An 18,881-nucleotide genomic window follows, 5' to 3' on the forward strand; every position below is an offset into this window, starting at 1 on the left:
GTTGTTCAGAGTGTGTCGGGTAGGGTAGTTAGTAGGTAGACGAGGAGGAGGAGAAAGGGTTCGGAATAATAGGGAGAAAAGAAAAGCGGTGCGAAAGGTAGGCCCACTCGTCGGAGGGAATCATCGAAGGTGGAGGAGCATGCGAGAGCAGCTCCTCGGTGTTCCAACATGACCCAGCCTTGGTAGGGTACCTCTGCTGGCGTACACCCTCCGCGCCGCGACACGATACGACACGCGGAAGGAGGTGGAGGAGGAGGCGGAGGTGGTGGTGGTGGTGGAGTAAAAGGAGGAAACGGCGACGGAGGCCAGAGGGGAATCGGAGGAGGAGGAGGAGGAGGCGGAGGGGGAGAAAGTGGAGGTGGAGGAGGAGGAGGAGGACGGGGGAGAAGAAGAAGACGAAGGAGAAGAAGGAGGAGGAGGAGGGAGGACTCGCTAACGACGGCGAACGTCCTCGAGGGTGCGATAGACCAGCACCAGCACCAGCCTAACCGACGACAACGACGATGATCGTGGCCGGCGGCGAACGGGGTACATGCTGGAGGAGGAGGAGGCGGCTGGGAGCCGCGGTGCTGCTCTCGGCCCTGCTGGCCCTGACGGTGGGCCCCGCCGGCTCCGCGGGGCACAGGCCGTCCCCGAACAATCCCATCGTCCTGCAGGGTAGCACCAGCTCGACGGCTACACCCTGGCCAACGGTCCACGGGTCCAACGGGTCCAACGGGTCCAACGGGCCCAACGGGTCAGCCTTGTCCGGCGAGACGGACCCGAACGAGGATGACGGCTACAACGCCACCGTCCACCATCATCATCACAAGAAGGTCGGCGGCAACATGACCGAAGAGAAGGCGCCCCTCTTCCCGGTGGATCTGTTCTCCATCGAAGAGAGGCGTCGCGGCGCCGTGATCCTCCACGTAATGGGCGTTGTGTACATGTTCGTCGCGCTGGCGATCGTCTGCGACGAGTTCTTCGTGCCGTCGTTGGACGTGATCATCGAGAAACTGGAGATCGCGGACGACGTGGCCGGCGCCACGTTCATGGCGGCCGGCGGATCGGCTCCGGAACTGTTCACATCGATCATCGGCGTGTTCGTGTCGTTCGACGACGTCGGTATCGGCACCATCGTCGGATCCGCCGTCTTCAATATCCTGTTCGTGATCGGCATGTGCGCTATATTCTCGCGTACGGTGCTGTCCCTCACATGGTGGCCCCTGTTCCGCGACTGCACCTTTTACAGCGCCAGCCTGCTCACCCTGATCTACTTCTTCCGCGATAATTACATTCACTGGTACGAAGCGCTCGTTCTGTTCTGCTTCTATTTGGCGTACGTCAGCTTCATGAAGTGGAACCAGCCGATGGAGAACCTCGCCAAGAGACTGATTTACAGAAACAAGGTGACCCGGGTCAGGTCCACCGATCAGCTGATGCCCTCGGTACGTAACTCGCGCGTTCCCATTGCCGATGCCGTTGCCGTTGCCGTTGCCGTTGTCGATCCTTGGTACAATCACCCCATCTCCTTTCGTCCCCGCACGCACACCATCGCATCGAATCGTACGGATCGTGTGTCCGCGAATCATGCGAATCTCCTTTCTGCGTTCTTCGACGCTGCGACACGAAAACACGATATCACACCTTCGAAACTCCCTCCTACAGGATGTGATCATGTTCGCGTGGGTCTCTCTGTCGAGAGATACGGAAGATAAGGAAGTTTGCAATTATTCGTGGAATGATCCGATAGCATCGCCACGTTGGTCCTTCTTCACAATTTCAACCCACAAAGTTAACGAACAACGTAATCACCAAAGAAATAATATGCTGAAATAATCTGTGGTAACTATGCATTTGGCGAACAAAGAAAAAAGTGTTCCAAGTTCGTCCACCGAGACATCGTGTCACAATCCAGAAACGATCCTCTGCTAGTTTATGGGACAGTAGACGGTAGAAAGTCGTTAACTCTGACCAGCACTTGCATATTTTACTCAAGATATTTGAAAATTCCGTCCAGTTTAATATTCGATGGACTTTAATGAAGTTTTAATTCTGTTTCGGATCGAACGGATTGCATAACGGAGTATGCAAACTTTTCTCCAACTTTTTCCAAGTACCGCGGAAGAATTTAGCCTAACAATCCACGATCCAACGATTCCAATAAGAAGGCGGTTAAAACGTACAAACTAGAAACATCTGGATTCAGATGAATCGATGAACCTGTCGAGATTAAAGTTATTTACGTAAGGTTTAGATGCCCCAAATGCAAAGTTAATACCAAGATGTTCCTACTTCTTACGTCACGATCCACGAAATCGTGAACCCGTCTACTACCAAACCGTATTATTTCGAACAAGTGTAGAGGTTGAAACTTTTTGGGTTTGAATTGCGAGGAGCAATCTTTGGTGGATCATACGTTTTCGATAGCTCGGACTTGGATCGATCGTCCCTCTTTCACGGCTTTCGCGTTCGCGTTCGGATTACGTTTACTTCGGTTTCGTTCTCGTCAGAATCGCGTCGCGTGACTTTGTTCGCTGCTCGCACGGCTGCTCGTGGACGCTGTTCTCCGTCACGTTGACGGACAGTGTTCTCGTTCCTTTTTCCCTCTGCTCCGACGAACAAAACGATCAAAGGATCGCGGACCTCGCGACATTGGCCTAGCCGTTGCCAATCGTCGACGCTCGTTTCGTCCCCGTCTCGTCACGGTCTCGTTTTCTCGTCCCAGCCCCACCCCCCCCCGCCTCCCTCTGCCAGCCAAACCCTTTTCTCGTCGGGAACGTTCTTCCAATTACTTTTGATCCGTTCACGGTGATCCGGGTTATCCTTTGTGTACTCTGGTTAATAGAACGGAATTCGCCGGACGTCGGCCATCGAACGACACGTTCCACTCGTCTCCATCGATCCTGCACCGTGATAAAAAAAGCAAGCTTATTTTCAAATCGTGTTGCTCTCGATTCGCAATACCCACCGAAGAGCACGCGGACACGAGGATATTTTCCCCCGCGGGCTCTACAAAGGGACGATTAAGCGCCAAGTTTTTGCAGTCTGGTGTCGGAGAGGGACACGAGAAGTGCATAGTCGCTCGAGTGACTTCGAACGGTCAGAAGATAGAATGCTATTGTTTCAGGATAAAACCTTTGTTGGTTCAATAATCACGATGCTATCGTGAAAACTGCCTCTTTAGAGAAATCGTAAAATTCATTAAAGTTCAAAAACGGCTAAGGAAGTACGCGTTAGGAATTTTCCGAGCAATTTCGAAGCGGCCATCGAGACAGTTAAGTGCATAAGCGTATTAGCGGGTCCGCCGGGGATTTTGATAAATATTGCAGTGGTTGTTTTCGAATCGACGGAACAAGCTGAGTGCAGTAATCCTTTTCGGGGGATGATGTCAGGAGATAGAGACAGGATTTCCAGCCAGGCGGTGGGAAAACGGTGGTGGCAAGCCCTCGCCACGGTATCGCGCGCAAGGTCGAACTTGATGAACAAATTCAAGCGAAAAATCCCGGCGCCAGCGGGAGATGGTCCAATTACCCGCGTTGCATCCAACGGCGCGCTTAATTAGTACACTTATCCGTGCGCGTAATTCGGAATTGCAGAAACGCGCCGCCAACGACGACGACGACGACGACGACGACGCTACCGCCGCCGAGGATCCGCGAGAGAAAAAAAAAACAGCGTCCCTTGCTCGCGGTTTTACAGGACGAATGATTTAATCGCTTCGAGGGCGAGCCATTTTCATGCTCGTTTCCTGCGGCGAGGCGTCCGGGACACCTAATTGATTTAACAGTGAACCCTGCCGATCGTTAACCCCTCGTCTTATCATTAAATTTCAAGGTTACGGACTAAAAAGTACTATTCCATAGATAAGGCATTTTTTAACAGTGTCGGCGTGGGATATTTAATAATTGTGTACTGTGCATCGAATTCGAGTTCTCGATTACTATTGGACTCGACGATTGCTATTCTGTTTACCCATTATTGCTGTTGTCAGACTCGGTCAATTCGCTTTCCAATGCCTGTGGCAGAAGTTATAATTATGTCGCGATCGAATGTCAGTTTCAATTATCGTTATTGATTTTTCTCAAGTGAAAACTACAATTATTATCGTGTTCGGATGCTTCTCGAGTTATCATCGAAAGGATTTCTGCAGAGGAACACGAAGAAAATGGCCGCAGTTATAATTTGACTAGATCGCGTTATTCCGATACCGCTCAATTCTGCTGGGCACATTTTCAGAAGCATTTTCCCGGGCCGGGAACAGATCGCAATAATAACTTTCCCGTGTATTTTTAATGCACCCCGTCGACTGTCGAGTAGGCTATAAACGGTCGACTGCCTCTATCTGCAACCATCCCGCCTCTTCGTCCCGTCCCACCCCCCTCCCCTCCCACATCGACCTTTGTCTCTAGATTTCCGGTTATCTTCCGCGTCCGCGGGCAATCGGGACGCGAAAAAGTGGCACACAGGTTCGCGAACGGTCAGATTAGCCCCGAGATTGCAATTTCTGAAGGAACGCGCCGGGCCGCGCCGTGCCGGTTTAAGTTGAGCTTTGTAGGCTGGGCGATATCGAACTGAAGTTTCGGAGTAAATCGGTCGCCGACGAGAGTGTAGCGTGATTTCTGCGGGCCCTGGAGCCTGCAGTCTAGTCACTACGTTCGAGTAAGAATACCTAAACAAGCGTTTAGGCGTGATTACAGACAGTTTCTCCTACGAGGAAGGTTCAAAAGCGTAGTTTCCTTCTTTCTTAACACATCGAACGAACATGGTTGTGTCAACCATCATCCCGGGATCGTTAGGCTACAGCATTGCTCTATCCACTGCGTTTCTTTCAGTTTCACCAACGAAAAAACGCAAGAACGCCAAACCCTAAAAAGAAAATCGGAAATAAATCGCAGCCTAAAGAAGAAGCGAATAAAAGGCGTTTCCCAGGCCACGCTGGCTCCTGAACGCTTTCTGCCGGTGTGGATCTCTTTCGGAATCGCGATTCCAACGAAGCGTGTTCCCCGGATAACCAATTCTTCCACCGCCAAGCCGGAATCGATCGCTATAGCACGCCAACACCGTCCCTTTCGCACAATACGATCGACCGGGCACGTTGTCCCGTTGCCCCGTTGTCCGTCGAAATATTTGCGCGATAAATCAAAATTCGGCGCCGGCTAATGCATAAATTAATCGGCCGGCGAAAACTCTATTCGGCCGATTGATTTATGCGCGTTTCTGGTTCCGTCCCCCGTAAATCCATGGAACGATTGTTTCTTCGCCGAGGTCGCGCAATTAAGCTCGGCGATCGCACCGGGATACGACGACGACGACGACGACGACGACGACGACGACGACGACGGCCGAACTGATTCGGCCGGGAAATTTAATTAAAAGTTGCTAGAAGAGATAGAGGGGCTGAGGGAAGGGGAGGAAGAGAGGGGCGTCGGTATCTTATTTATCGCGGAATTCAAGGAAGCCGTGCTGCTTCTCAATTTCTGTACCGAAAGCGACGAGGACGCTGCTCTCTACGCTTCGCGCCGGGATGAAAATTCCACTTAGAGGATCCCGTGGCCGACGCCACTCTGGTCTAGAGTCTGCGCACGTAACGAGCAACGGGGACTGCTCTCGTGTAATTAACTTCGCGGAACTTTCCGTATGAACGCGTCGCGGCGTCCGACGCTCGAGAGGGAACGCACGCGTACGCCAGAGATTTATTGCCCCGAAGCGGCTCCTACACGCCGTCATACAACACCGGCGACGATCCTCGATCACAGGACACTGGTCGGATCAACGACAATCGATAACGCCCACGTGTTTGTACCTTGTTGTTATCGTTACTTGCCCCCCCCCCCCAACCCCGAACTAATTTTATGAAATTTTCTTGTCAACGCATTAAAATTATTAAAGGAAGGGACCTCGGCCTGGTTCCAGTACGTTGTATTTGACTTGGAACTTGTTTATTTTTCGTACGGATTCGCAAGTCTATTTATTAAAAAGGTAAATGTTGTCGCTCGAGAGCGTTCAGAGTGGGCCAATTATGGATCCATCAATTATGAACGGCTTTGATAAAACCCGGCGCCATCGTGGTCACGATTACATCCTGGCGGCACAGCGGACCGGGAAAGAATTTTTATTCGAGGTCGAGGAAGATGTATCGCGCCGTGGCAGCCTGGTCGCGAACGCTAATTGCTTTATCCAGATCGCGGACCGATAAATCAGCCGGGCGAGCACCGTCACCAGAAGCGGTTATACTCTCGTTATTTTTCACGACACGGCAGTCACGATCCAAGCGAAATTGTCGGCGGAATACCTGGAGAGACCTGTCGCTCTCCTCCCACCATCGATTATCTCTCCTCTTATCTCGCGTTACCGTTCCGAATCACGCTCTCTGTCGATCCGTTTCGGCTCTCCCGTTTCGTGCTCTATACGGATAGTGAAACGGGCACGACGATTGGTTTGCAAATTTTCTTACAAAATGGTTTCAAGTTTCGCACAGATTTGACGAGCCGGGCCGATTAAAGCCGACGGGACGAGACGCGACGCGACGCGTCATTCGCCGCGCGTTAATATCATCGTCGCGGGCACCGAACACGCTGTCAATCGAACGCAACGTCGAGGGCGTGAAATATAATTCTCTTATTGGCACTGATTAGCTGAAAACGGAATGCCGACGCGCTAATGACTGCATAATTGTGTGCGGATTGAGTACACCGATCGGAATTAACGCGCGAGCGCAGTCGTCCCGGTTTAATTTCGTTGCGAACGTGTTTTGCGTGTTGTCTTTGGAATCAGCGTTTGCGGGAAAATGACGAACGCTCCTCCGTTCGTCGCGAGACTTTTCACGTTTTATCGCAACCTTCGTTCGCATTGGTTCGTTCGAAGCAACTTGTGCGTATCACGTGGCTCGCCGATATATATTTTTCAGCCGACCAGTGTTCGCACATTTAAATCGTGGGTGTCGCAGTCGTGGTCGGTGGTTGGCGCAGGAAAGTCGCGCGCTGTGTTTGCTTGGGACAGGACAGTGGACACACAACGGTAGTTCTGGAGTTTGTTTAGACAACGATGTCCTTTCGATCGTGATTCTTGGTGTGGACATTGTCGCGGCAGCCACGGTTCCCGTTTCAAGCGTTTCGATCGTTGCGAATGTACAGGGTGTCCACTACAGGTGGTTGAACGGTATATCAGAAGAAACGTTGCAGAAGGAAGTTGTACATCGAGACTGTTAAAAATCGTGAAAATATTGTACTTGGTGCACTGTAAATGAACATTTCGGTAAATTGCAATTAGTGGAACGTAGAAATGGTCAACATCGAAGAGTTAAATAGCTCCTTAATTTTTCATTGTCTCTACACTTATATTGGTCTTTGGTCGGTACAAAGACCTCTTGGGATATACACAGTTGGGTAAAAGTTTGCAGCTACTTGTACATTTTTAGTTAAACTTTCTGCCGGCAGCGAATGTATTTTTCGTGATAAAGTTTCGGTACATCGGTTTTCTCGATACAACGAATGGGCCGGTACCGATACTGGGTCTTTAATCGGAGAAAAATTTCGAGGACGATCTTGAAGAAATTCCTAGGCGAATCTCGAGATCGCTTTAGCTGGAAACCATTTTTCTCGAGGGTCAATATTGACGTAAATCCCCGTCGATAATATCAAGTGACCGAGGCAAGGCGCGCCGCAACGAAAACGATTATTGCTCGCCTCGTTAAAAGGAAATCCGTGTTTCAAAGGGTTAACATTCGAGCGTGCCAGCCGCAAAGGATCGTGTCTGCTGCGAGAGTGCTCGTCTCCCTTTAAAGAGAACGGTGTCATCCGCGCGATCACGTATTCGAATCGTCACGCGATTCCCAGGCGATATCTTGGGAACGAAGAATACTGCCCCCTCCCCGCCACACCGCCACACCGCCACACCGCCCCGAGAATGTTCGCTTCGAGAATTACCCAAGTAAACGGGACGTTGTTGATTCGAGGTTGATCACCGCTGTTGGTACTCGACTAACCGTCGCGTTAAAGTGCTTGTCCACCCCCTACCGCGGCCGAAACGGCACGAAACGCGGTTAGTTATTTCTGTGACTCTGGTCTCGTCGCAATACCTGTCCTCCCATTACCCGAAATCATACGATATTAATTGGTGCGGGTTAATCCATGCGAATTCGATGCTCTGAACGAGTTCACGAGAGCCCTCCTGTGGCTGGGTCCGTTTCAATTCTAACGTAGGCATTCTTTTCCATGCATCGTTAAGCAGAATTCTACGACATCGACGTTATCGCATTGAAGAAAAGACAATGAAAATACTTAAATTTGAACAGGAAGCGAAACGATGTGTACGCGTGTAGGATCATACGGACCACGGAATGACAAAAAACCTTTGGTATTTTAAAGAATGAACATATTTAACGATAAAGGAACAAAAGACAAGGTATAAACAAGAGATATTCGAAAGACGCCTCGAAGCGCGCTTCTCCGCGTCTCGACGAGAACTGCCCGATGCCGAACGTTTCTCAAACTCGCCAGCTCGTCCACATTGTTTGTTATTGTAACGCGGCGGCCGCGTTCGGGCCGCCTGGGTCCGCGCGGGTCCTTTATTCCCGCCGACAAACGATGCCGCCGAACGCGCGCGGAACGAAGGCACAAGGAAACGACACAGCCGCGCACGGGAGTTTATCTTTCACGCGCGGCACTCGAATCATTCTCGGACACGCACCGGACCTACACGCGTATATGAAAATGTGAATTTTGCCCGACTATTAATTGGTTGATGGTTCGGCGATTAGGAACAGGAACCGTCTTTCCGCATTTCTGTTTGACCCAGGAAGGGCCCCCCGAGGGCGCCAGGTTCTCGGCAACACTGGGCACATTACGATCGAGAACGGCTCTAATACGCCGGACAATATCGCGATTAGTAGGCAGGCTAGTGTTCTGATCACAGAGTCAATATCGAGTCTGTGTTTCCGTTGAAATTGAAGCGGTGAAGCGGTGTGCCGTGTGCCGTGTGTTGCCGCGGTAACTCTTGTTGGCCGCGCACGGCCAAGAAACTCCACCCCTCGACAGGTTAATCGTATTATTAGCATCCCCTGTAGCCAGGCAGGGACTCTCGAAACGTGTTTCGAGCCGTTCCAGGTTCGGTCGATCGGCTTTTCGTTGGCAAGTCGAGCGTGTACCTGTGTTTTTCTAGCAGGTGGTCGGCACAGCCCTGCCGGTGAACTCTCCTGTGAAACTATTGCATGAATAAATCCCCGGGAACTTTTAACGCGTTGACTGGCAAGCCCCGGCAACCTCGAAAACTACCGTAAAAATAATTCGCTTAACCCTCCGCGCGTCGATGTGTTTTTCAAAATTGCGATATTCCAAGGCTGGGACATTTTCTGCCGACCTCCAAGAAACATTTACATTGGAATTTTAACGTTGACCGAACAATAGAGCAATCGAGTCTTCGTTAATCGCAAGTCACAACGGTTACATACATAGTTATAGATTTCCTTGTTCGTCGTTTGAATGAGTTTGAAAAGTAAGACGAGTAAAAAGGTAAAGATCAGAGAAATTTTGTCGGTCTGGAATTATAGTTTTTCGAGGAAGAGACAAAGAGATCCGAAGGAACGCTGAGGTGCATCTCGGCGCGGCGCTTCTCGGGTTAATATCAGGGTCGCGAGTCGGAAGCAATCGAAGGATTAAAGGTCTGGTTAATAGGACGAGTATTCGGACAGGGAGGAAACTCTTTAAAATTCGCGTCGTCGCGAGGAGTTTCCAGGGAAATGCGCCAGGGTATCCAATAAGACGAGAACAGAATGAAAGGTCCGTCCGTTAGTTCGTTCGTTGAACGATGCTCTCTGCAGGCCGAGCGCTGCGCGGCGCTGCGCGGCGCTGCGCTCCTCCTCCTGCCTAGTCTCGTCATCTTTTCCCTCTTTCCCATTCCCATCTTTTCCTGCTCGTCGCCGACGGTGGTTCCGCCTCGTGAAGTCTTCCTTCTTGGGGAGGTTACGGCGTTGCAGCGTGCACAGGCCCTCTACTCCTCGAATCGATTCGACAGAGGCCCTCGCACGCTTAACCCCCGAGTCGAGACGGTACACAACCCCCTACCGAACCGTCGAAACCCTTCCGAATCATGAAACGACCCGAAATAATCGTTCGTTTACGACGCACAGCGGACCGGAAACATGGTTTTTCTGGCCAAAATTCTTTTAGCGTTATTTCAACCTCTAAAAGTATACTATGGTAGGTCGTTGAATTCGTCTCGACGTCAGAAAAGTGTAGATTGCGAGCATACCTGTAGCTGAGACGAGAATCTCGTTCAAGGTTCAGGCCTAATAAAAAAGAATCCCCGAGATGGAGTTTTCCTAGCCGCATTAATTCCCCGGCGCGGCGACCAAGCGGAATTAGAGACGATACAGCAAGATCATCGTTTAACTTTTTACGACGCCATCTCGGTCGGGACAGGCCGCGACCTTCATTTTCGTATCTCCGCGCCGAAAGTTCTCGTCCGTCCTCCAGAAACGCGGGAAATCGCGACAGCCGCGAAATTGATGAGCCCGACAGATTGAGACCAAAATGTGTCCGCATCCTTCGGGGTAGCTGCGACTGATTTATGGTCGTGGAGACGAGCGCTAACTAATCTATCGTTCGGCCGAATGCAAATGTGCCGATGCCTCGATCGCTTACAGGACATTGCGAACGGGACAAGTTCTAATTGACGAGAAACCTGCACAGAAATTTCGTTTCGGACTCGTCGACGAGATTGCCCGATCGGAGTCTTGGCGATTCAGACCGTTGCAAGATGACACGCGGGTCGAATTTCGCAAGTTCGTTTCAAAAGTGTCAACAAGTTCTAATTCCAGAATCCTCGCAGTTCGGACTATGCTGGAAAAGCTCGGCTCGTAAATTTCGTGTCGGAAATCTTCGTAGTTTCGATCGCCGCTCTGCGCCGCGCCGCCAAATCGATGTTAATTAGAGATTGCGTTTGTTAATTTCACTTCGGAAGTGGCCGTGAGTTTTAATTCCCGGGTCCTCGCAGTCCAAACTACTGTAAAACCAACGGGCCTCGTGATTGAGTTTCTAAAAACTTCACAAATGTCGATGGGTTTTAATTCCGAAACCGTCCCGCAGTTTTGCTGCAAAATTGATGAAACTTCAAATTGAGTTTATAAATTCGCTGCATCGGCGAATTTGTACTTTCGGAATTCTAAAAGTCTCGATCTCGATTTTTTATCCCGAAAGCAAAGTATTAAATAAATGAAATTTCTTCGAAGCCTGTTTTCCTTCGGAACCTGATAGGCTAATACGCGGATGTATCTTACCATTTGTCGTTCTAGAGTCGGTTTTTCGAACGCCTCGTTGGAGCTCGAGCCGGGGCTCGAAAGGAAAATTGTTTCATTTTCTAGCGTTTTCGTCCGCGGGCGATAATGCGCTGGCCCGGTGGTACTCTTTTGTCGAGATATCGATTCGCCTTGGTCGCCTTGACCAATGACATTTCCGACGGCGCTCTGCAAAAAGAAGGGGACGCGGGTCTCGTTTTTCGGCGCCGATTCGCTCCCGAGGAAAGCGTTCTTCGAGGAGCTGGACCGACACAGGTTCCGACTCTCGCGCAAAGTGCCCACGCTTTGACGATCTTTCGTTTCGTCTCGGACCGACGCGACGCTTTCTCACAAAAATCTTCTGTTGTACCCTAAACAGAAGTTCTGTTGTGGCCGGATACCAGCCGCGCGAATATACAAACTGTTAATTTTTCACGGCAACCGCAACAAGCGAAAGCCGAGCAATTTATTTGATGGAACGGAAACTGCCCGGACTCGCTAATTACGCTTTCGACTTTTGCTTTCTGCGTATCGTTTGAAATAAAATCCGCAGTCGTCGCTGCTCGATTTAGCAGAAAGTCGTGCAGAAAATGTCCCCGTGTCCGTTAGGGGCTCAATGTTAAAGCGTTAAAGGGTTATATTCGAAGATACGATCGAATGATCGGCGTCAAACGGAATGAAAATCGCTGCGGTGGCCGACGGATCCCGGTGAATTAATTCGAACAATAATTCATAAACGCGGGTTTCGGTCGTCCCGTTCGATCAGGCGGACTTATCGCGGTCGGACGCGGACCTCGCGCGATTAGTTGCATCAATTCTGGCAACAGGACGGGAATCCGGGTCAACTTCCATGCTATTAGTCTTCCTCGCGACCCGTAAGAACTTCCAATGAAAAGATTACGGCAATTAACCGGGAGTTCTTGCTGCCAGGGGCTTACCACTTCTTTTCCGAGAAATCGTGTTCGAGAAAACAACACGCACGCCGTCAACAGTGTAGTTTGCAAACTTGTACGCGAATCGACAAACAATTGCACAAACAATTTTCCAAGATCGTAAAAGATACGCTTTCGATCAATTTTTCTGGAAAGAGAATGGCAATTCAGAGATAGATTTTGTAATTATCCAGGTTCGTCAGGATGGTTCCGATAACAGCGAAACTGCGTACCGTTTCGCAAAAGAATTAAAGTTGGTGAAAATTGTCGGGGAGAAGAGTCGGAAAAGGGTTTATAGGTTAATACCTGGCAACGAGAGTCGCGCGAAATTCGCGGATTTTTCAGACTCGCGTCCCTGAAACGCGTCCCTCCTGTTCGCGACTATTATTATGCGCATTGACGATCGGAACGCGTAGCGTCGAGATAACGTTCTTGCAACTTTTCCTAATCAAGTTTCTTCCATTGTCACCGCTGCTTCTTGGTCTTGTCCGACGCGTGCACATCCTCGGTGAAACTTGCTCGTGCACACAGCTCTCCTGGCTCGGTCCTTCCTCTATCAACCGACTCTGTCTATGATAATATAGGTACGTAGCTGGCATTTTGCTCGGGCAAATCGCTCGAGTAGAAACTAATCTTCTATCTGGATGTTTAAACTGGTGTAACTGGTGGTTCTATTTTACATTTGAATTACTCATTTTTCTTATAAGCCGAAGCAAAAGCGAAATAATTGAATTGTTTAGTTTGATCGGTGCTTAATCAGAAAAATCGTTGGCGAGATTGCGGTGCTAAAACTTCCGAAAAACTGCTGGCATTTAGTTCACACTCCGGTAAAGTTTTTAAGAGGAGAGTAACGGTTTCAGCTCGTGCTCTTTTACTTGGAGAGGAAAAAAATCGCAGTAAAGATGCCAAGAGCAGCAATAAACGTTCTCTACTCACGGAAATATTCGCACGGGGCCGTCTGGGAAACACCTGAAACCTCTGCTATCCGTCTGTTCCGTCCAGGCAGAGTTGGTAGTTTATTGAAACGGTTGATCAAATATTTTTGAACGGTAGTTCCCTCGAAACACGCAACCACGCTCGTATCCGTCGAGAAGTTGCGCCGTGGAACACCGCGGAACTTTCAGGGCAAACGCGAATTCTCGAAAACAGCGTTCGCATTGCGAATATGTGGTATGTAGTCATTTGTTCCTCGTTTACAATTGCACGTCCCCGGTGGGGGGGCATTCGACGTCGGCCGAGCCCGAGGATCGCGTTTGCAATGCTATTTTGAAACGCATTAATCACCGTGCCATTAAACGTCGTCCGCGGGTTCATTAGTTTGACGTTATTAATAGTCTTATCGATGACCCTCTAATCTCGGAGCCGAGCACGCTTAATGGCGTTACAAGTTCGTGTCGGTGTGCACGCGGACTGACCTAAAAACGAGGGCGTAACCAACCAAAAAGAGAGATAGAGAAAGATAGATAGATGGATAGATAGATAGATAGATAGATAGAGAGAGAGAGAGAGAGAGAGAGAGAGAGAGAGAGAGAGAGGGACAGAGAGAGCAATATTGAAAGCAAGGAACGAAAAAGCGCTTAACAGAACAAAGATCTGGCTCTTACAAGTTGCAATTAGGATGCGTTGCAATCACAGCTGTCCACGGTTCGATTCAACGAATTATATCTGGGTCATGTAATTACAGGTACCGTTTTCCTATATTGCTAGGTGAATAAAGTATTAAGATAAGGTATTGTGCGTATTAGTGTGAACACCGAAGGCACGTTCAAAGTAACTAGAAAAAAATGTTCTCCGCGGCTCTGTTATGGAGTTATCGATGAAAAACGCGGCGGGCCAATTATTGGCCGAACACAGCGATGAAAACCAAGGCATATCCAATGAAAGGGGGAAGAGAGTGAGGGGAAGGAAGGGGAGGGGAGGCAGAGAGAGAAGAAAGGAAAAGTATGGAACGCAAATTTTAGAGCACACAGCCGACAATCAAAATATTCTCCGGTGTTGGTGAAATACGAGCCGCCCGCCACGCCGGAATATTGTAATACTTATTTGCCAAGTGCACGGAAAGTTTATTCACCGGTGTTCCGGCCCGCAGAAATCCTCCCCTGGGATTCCCGTTCCCAGCTCCCGGGTTCCCAGTCTCTCTGCGAGTTTGATCGGGAACGAGCGCACAGATTGCTGTTTGCGTTAGCTTTTTCGCGGCTCGCCGAAGAAACTTCGAGTCCCGGCAGATGCGAGGGCGGAATTCATCGGCGTCGAAGACGAGGGAACGCGAACGGGGTGGTTTCCACCCCTGCAGTCCATAAATATCCCAAGAAACTCGGATAAATAGCGTGACCTGTGTTCCACGCGTTTCCAGCCTTACGAATGTAGGTAAACGATAACAATCTAAAAATGATCCGTATACAGCAGAATTCATTGTAGAAAACGCAGTCAAGTGCGAATCGCAGTGGACATTCGAAGCGTTGAATCGATCCCGAAAAACCAGACTGCGAAAACACTTGATCGAACCCGGTCAAAGTGACCAGAAACTTTGGACAGTTGTACCTATTGGGAGCCGTGCGAGCAGCCGATAATCGCGCCGATCAGTTTGTTTTAATTACTCGCCGACGCGACGCGCGACGGGACTCCGATCGATCCAATCCAACGTGCATCCCTCGGCCTCGCCACCAATCATCGTCATCCAGTCCCCGTAATTACTACCGATTGCGATGGCACTTGTAATCGCTCGACGCGAGCTTTCTGCCCACAACCGCAAGCTTTTGCGAGATGTCGCGCGCGCGCGCGAGCGAGGCAGGAAAGAAAACCACCTATAAGAGAACAAAGATCTGGTTCTTATCGGTCCTAATTAAGATGGGTTGCGATCACAGTACATGTAAATTTAACCGTGCACTACTGTATCCGATCGAAACTCGGGTCTCCGGGGATTTCTTGTTCTGTTTTCTAAGCGTTTCGTTCTTCTTACCTGCCTCTTTCTATCTTTTTGTTGTTGCTCTTCTTTTTCCTGTTCCAGCTCTTCTTCCTTTCTTCGCTTTCTCTTCGTTCGTGAATCGAGCGACCTTCAGCCTGGCTCTCGACGCCGCTGTCGGTGGAACGAATTTACTGACTTTTCTGGCAACACCTTGGCGAGGCAGTGCGATAACCTTTCACGAGCTTACCGAGTTGAACTCGCGGCAAAAAGTTGCGGTTTAATTTGATATAATGGTGGGGTTTATTCGGTGGAACCTGTCACGAGATGGTGCTCGCGTTGTTAGTGAAAGTTCAGAGATGAAGATTGAACTTGTGTTTTGTTCTGGCTGAAGGAAATAGATTGCTTCGTTTGTCAAGTTTATTAGCGTTGCGATAAATTATAGTTGTAAAGTTCGAATCGCTATAGGATTTACAGGAAATATTTAGTACACGAGATCGTTCGGAAATAAGTTGTATTTTGCATTTTCCGGCACAAACACATAAAGTTCGCTGCAGTGTAAAGTCAAAAGGTTTCCTGCAAGTGTCGTCACGTTTGTTCCACCGGCAGTGCACTTCCGGACGCGACGCGACGTGACGCGACGCGACGCTGTCGATGTGAAAAACGCTTCTCGCGAGCATCCGCATTAGCCGCGCCCGACCGTGTATGTATGCGCGTGCGTGTGCGTGTGCGTGTGCGTGCTTCTTAGAAAAGTCACTAGCCGTCAACAAAAACACAACTACTCTATTGTCGTTACTGTGATTTTGTAACTTGGTGTTTCTTGCTTGCAGCACCAGAGCGCCGCCCAGGCATTGGTGAGTCGCATGTCCCTATCTTTCTTTTTTCTCTTGTCTATTTTCTTTTCCTTTCTTCTTCTTCTTCTATATGTATTTTACCTCGTCGACGGCACACAATCGCTGGTTGCTAGACCTATGCGCGTCGATGATCGCCATTGATCAGTGAACAGGCTTGAAATTCATTGACAGTGTGTAGTTGTACTACTCTCGATTGAACGCTATCGACTACGGACCACTGAAATCGATAATTTCGACAAAACTGTGTTTATTCAAATTATAAGTGATTTTTAGTCAAACTTTCTGTCTGAGATTCAATTCATAAAACGTCACTAATGACAGTGCCCGAAGTGGCTATGCGAATTTTATGCATTCGTGTCACAGCTGAATAGGTGAGATGCAAATCTTTGAAGACGTCGGAACGCTTTCAGAATATTTTTATTTTCGACTCGTTAGAGTTGTCGGAACAAACACAATTTTATCGCTGTTCCCAGTAAGGGTCTCGAAATATTTGTTTCTCCGTTTGGCATAAAATTAGCAGTGCACCGATGATCCATTCACGAGCTCGTCCACCAAGCGAGCATTTGCCACACGTAGCTCTAGCAACCCGGAACACGAACTTGCACGATTCTGTGTAGTTTGCCACGTCGTGTGCCTTTGATCGATGTTCGCGCCCCTAACTGCCGAAACCGCGAGACGTTCCGAGAGTCCTCACCCTCTCCAAGGTTGCCAGAGTTCTGCACGAAGGATACACGACTCTGGGACACACCTTGCAGACGATGGTGGGGCATCGGTGGTGGACCTGGACCTCGGAACCAGACGCTTTGATCGCCTAGTTCGAGCCCGCTAGTGAATTTTTAGGAAGAGGTCCTGGGAGAGTCAGCAATGTATATCGCGTGGCGATCAAAGTGTTCCGTTATTCCAGTTGGCCGGCTGCCAACCGACTCAAACCCTTAACCGAATTTACACCTTTTCACTTCGGACGATTGTCGGGGATGATTCATCGGGGAACAATGTTTCTGTTCTTCTTAGTCTTTTATCTTTTCTCTTTGTTGCGGGTGAAACGTTCACGACGATCGTTCAATGTGGAAAACTGTCAGTTTGGTTTGGTATTGATTACCTTCTATTTAGAAGTTTGTAATTTCACTGTTTGTATACCTATACCCAAATAATGTTTTCAGAGAACAACAGAAAAAAAGGCAAAAGCACGTCCTATCGTCTGAGAAGTGTTCTGAATAATTGGAAAAGACAGCGTATTCGAATAACCACGAGTGAAACAGCTACACGCTGTACGTGTCAAACTATTAACGCCACATAAAACGGCCAAGCACGAACAGAGAGAGAAAAGAAAAAAGCAGAAATGATCCCCGTCCACTAGTTTATATTCTAGAACAGTATAATAGCTGGGAGCTATCCCGCGTCAAATGATAACACTTCGTACACACATGTTCTTGAACTTTTATGAAATGTTCATAGCGATCGGGGCACGCGGTGCATCGGGTAAAAATCGATACTCACGGTTCCTCGATATTGCTTAAAGTTTTCGAGTTACGAGGTTCAAAATTGCGGTGGCTGTTTCTCTTCGAAACAATGATCAAAAGTCAAATTGGTTGGTCGATTACCCAACCAATTACCCAACAGCCTGCACGAAAGAGACTCGGGTACATGAAAACTCGACGCGAAAGAATCGAATGAAAGGGAGCAACCGGGTTTTCAGAATCGAATCGCAGGAAGGTAGAATGTATATTCAAGGGTACAAGTCCACCCTGCTCTACCCTCTGACTCTGATTCTCGACTGCGCCCTCGTTGTCACTTTCGACTTTAGCCGGGGCGCAGCTCTGATCTATCTCTCCTGATCGAGCACCCTTCGTTCGGGGATGCACCGTCGGGGGTGCAGCAGCGTCGAGTCGGTCGCGCGGGCGAGCGCAAGAAGTGCCAGCTGCGACAAAAAAGAATCGTTTATCCACATCCTCAACCCCGTTTCCGCATAATAGATACTACGTGGCACACGTATACACTGACGCAACGGCACCGTACACGCCTCCCTCACCTGGCCAAATAGAGAGGAAAAAAATCCGAGTGTAGGACTGGTTGTTGCGAACAAGTGCACGTGCGCGGGTCCTCCCCCTGATCCGCTCGATAACAACATCCACCGCGAATCCCGGTAAGTACGAAACCGTTCGAGACCACTTTCGACGGACGGGAGAAAGCCCACGATCGGTGCCGTTTGCTCGTTTCTTCGTCTACGGGAGCACTGGGTATTTATGCTAGCTAACTATTTCCAAACCACTTGAAAGATAGAGAAAATAATTATCTACCCGATTACGTTGTTTGGTAGTTTGCCTTTAAAAACCAGAAACAGCATCAACATCGACAGAGTACGCTAAGTGGATATTCGATAAGAGGATACGTTCGAAGAACGAAAAAGAAACTTTGGTAGCACAGATTCGCAGACTATCGGAAGATGTTTCATCGAATCTAACAAATTGTAGGAATATCACTCGGCGCCGCATCGGTTCGGCCGAAATATGATACCACTCGGGCGCTCATGAATATTCAACTTTTCAAGTAAACATACGTCTACGATGAATGTATAACTTGGCTTGTTACGAAATGATTAACAACACGGTAACTCTTGCAAGCACGTTCACGAAATAAATGATAAGGCGAGGGGCCCGGCCGGGGCGGTGTACATCGTATAATACGCGAACTTGGCCGGTGTGCGCGAGAGAGTGTAACATTTTAACAGTGGCTTGGCGTTGCCCACTATGCTGACCTTTAGAATATAAGTATAGATATGTACGTACGTACGTGGCCACTGTAGTAGGATTTTGCAGCAAAAAGGTTGACCATCGTGCTACATTCGTAGGGCGAGTAGAATAGAGCCCTGCGAGGGATATTCACTTTTCACAACGATAACCTTTTACATAGATTTTTCACAAAATTCGTTCGTTTTCGCG

The 18,881-nt window shown here is 49.1% G+C and overlaps 1 protein-coding gene across 6 annotated transcripts in view; it reads left to right on the top strand.

Moving 5' to 3' along the window:
* Positions 1 to 309: 309 nt before the first annotated feature.
* Nckx30c (solute carrier family 24 member Nckx30C) overlaps positions 310 to 18,881 on the top strand; it is a 64,307-nt gene continuing 45,735 nt past the window's right edge. For 2 of the 6 annotated variants that reach the window (XM_076802936.1, XM_076802937.1), the window contains exon 1: positions 310 to 1,427. In XM_076802936.1, coding sequence (XP_076659051.1) covers positions 504 to 1,427 — 924 coding nt within the window. In that variant the 5' untranslated portion in view covers positions 310 to 503. Of the gene's footprint in view, positions 1,428 to 15,918; positions 15,943 to 18,881 lie in introns of all 6 variants that reach the window. The other 4 variants (XM_076802933.1, XM_076802934.1, XM_076802935.1 and 1 more) reach the window with 4 other exon arrangements.

Source organism: Halictus rubicundus, chromosome 17 (assembly GCF_050948215.1).
Source record: "Halictus rubicundus isolate RS-2024b chromosome 17, iyHalRubi1_principal, whole genome shotgun sequence".
Lineage (NCBI taxonomy): Eukaryota > Metazoa > Arthropoda > Insecta > Hymenoptera > Halictidae > Halictus > Halictus rubicundus.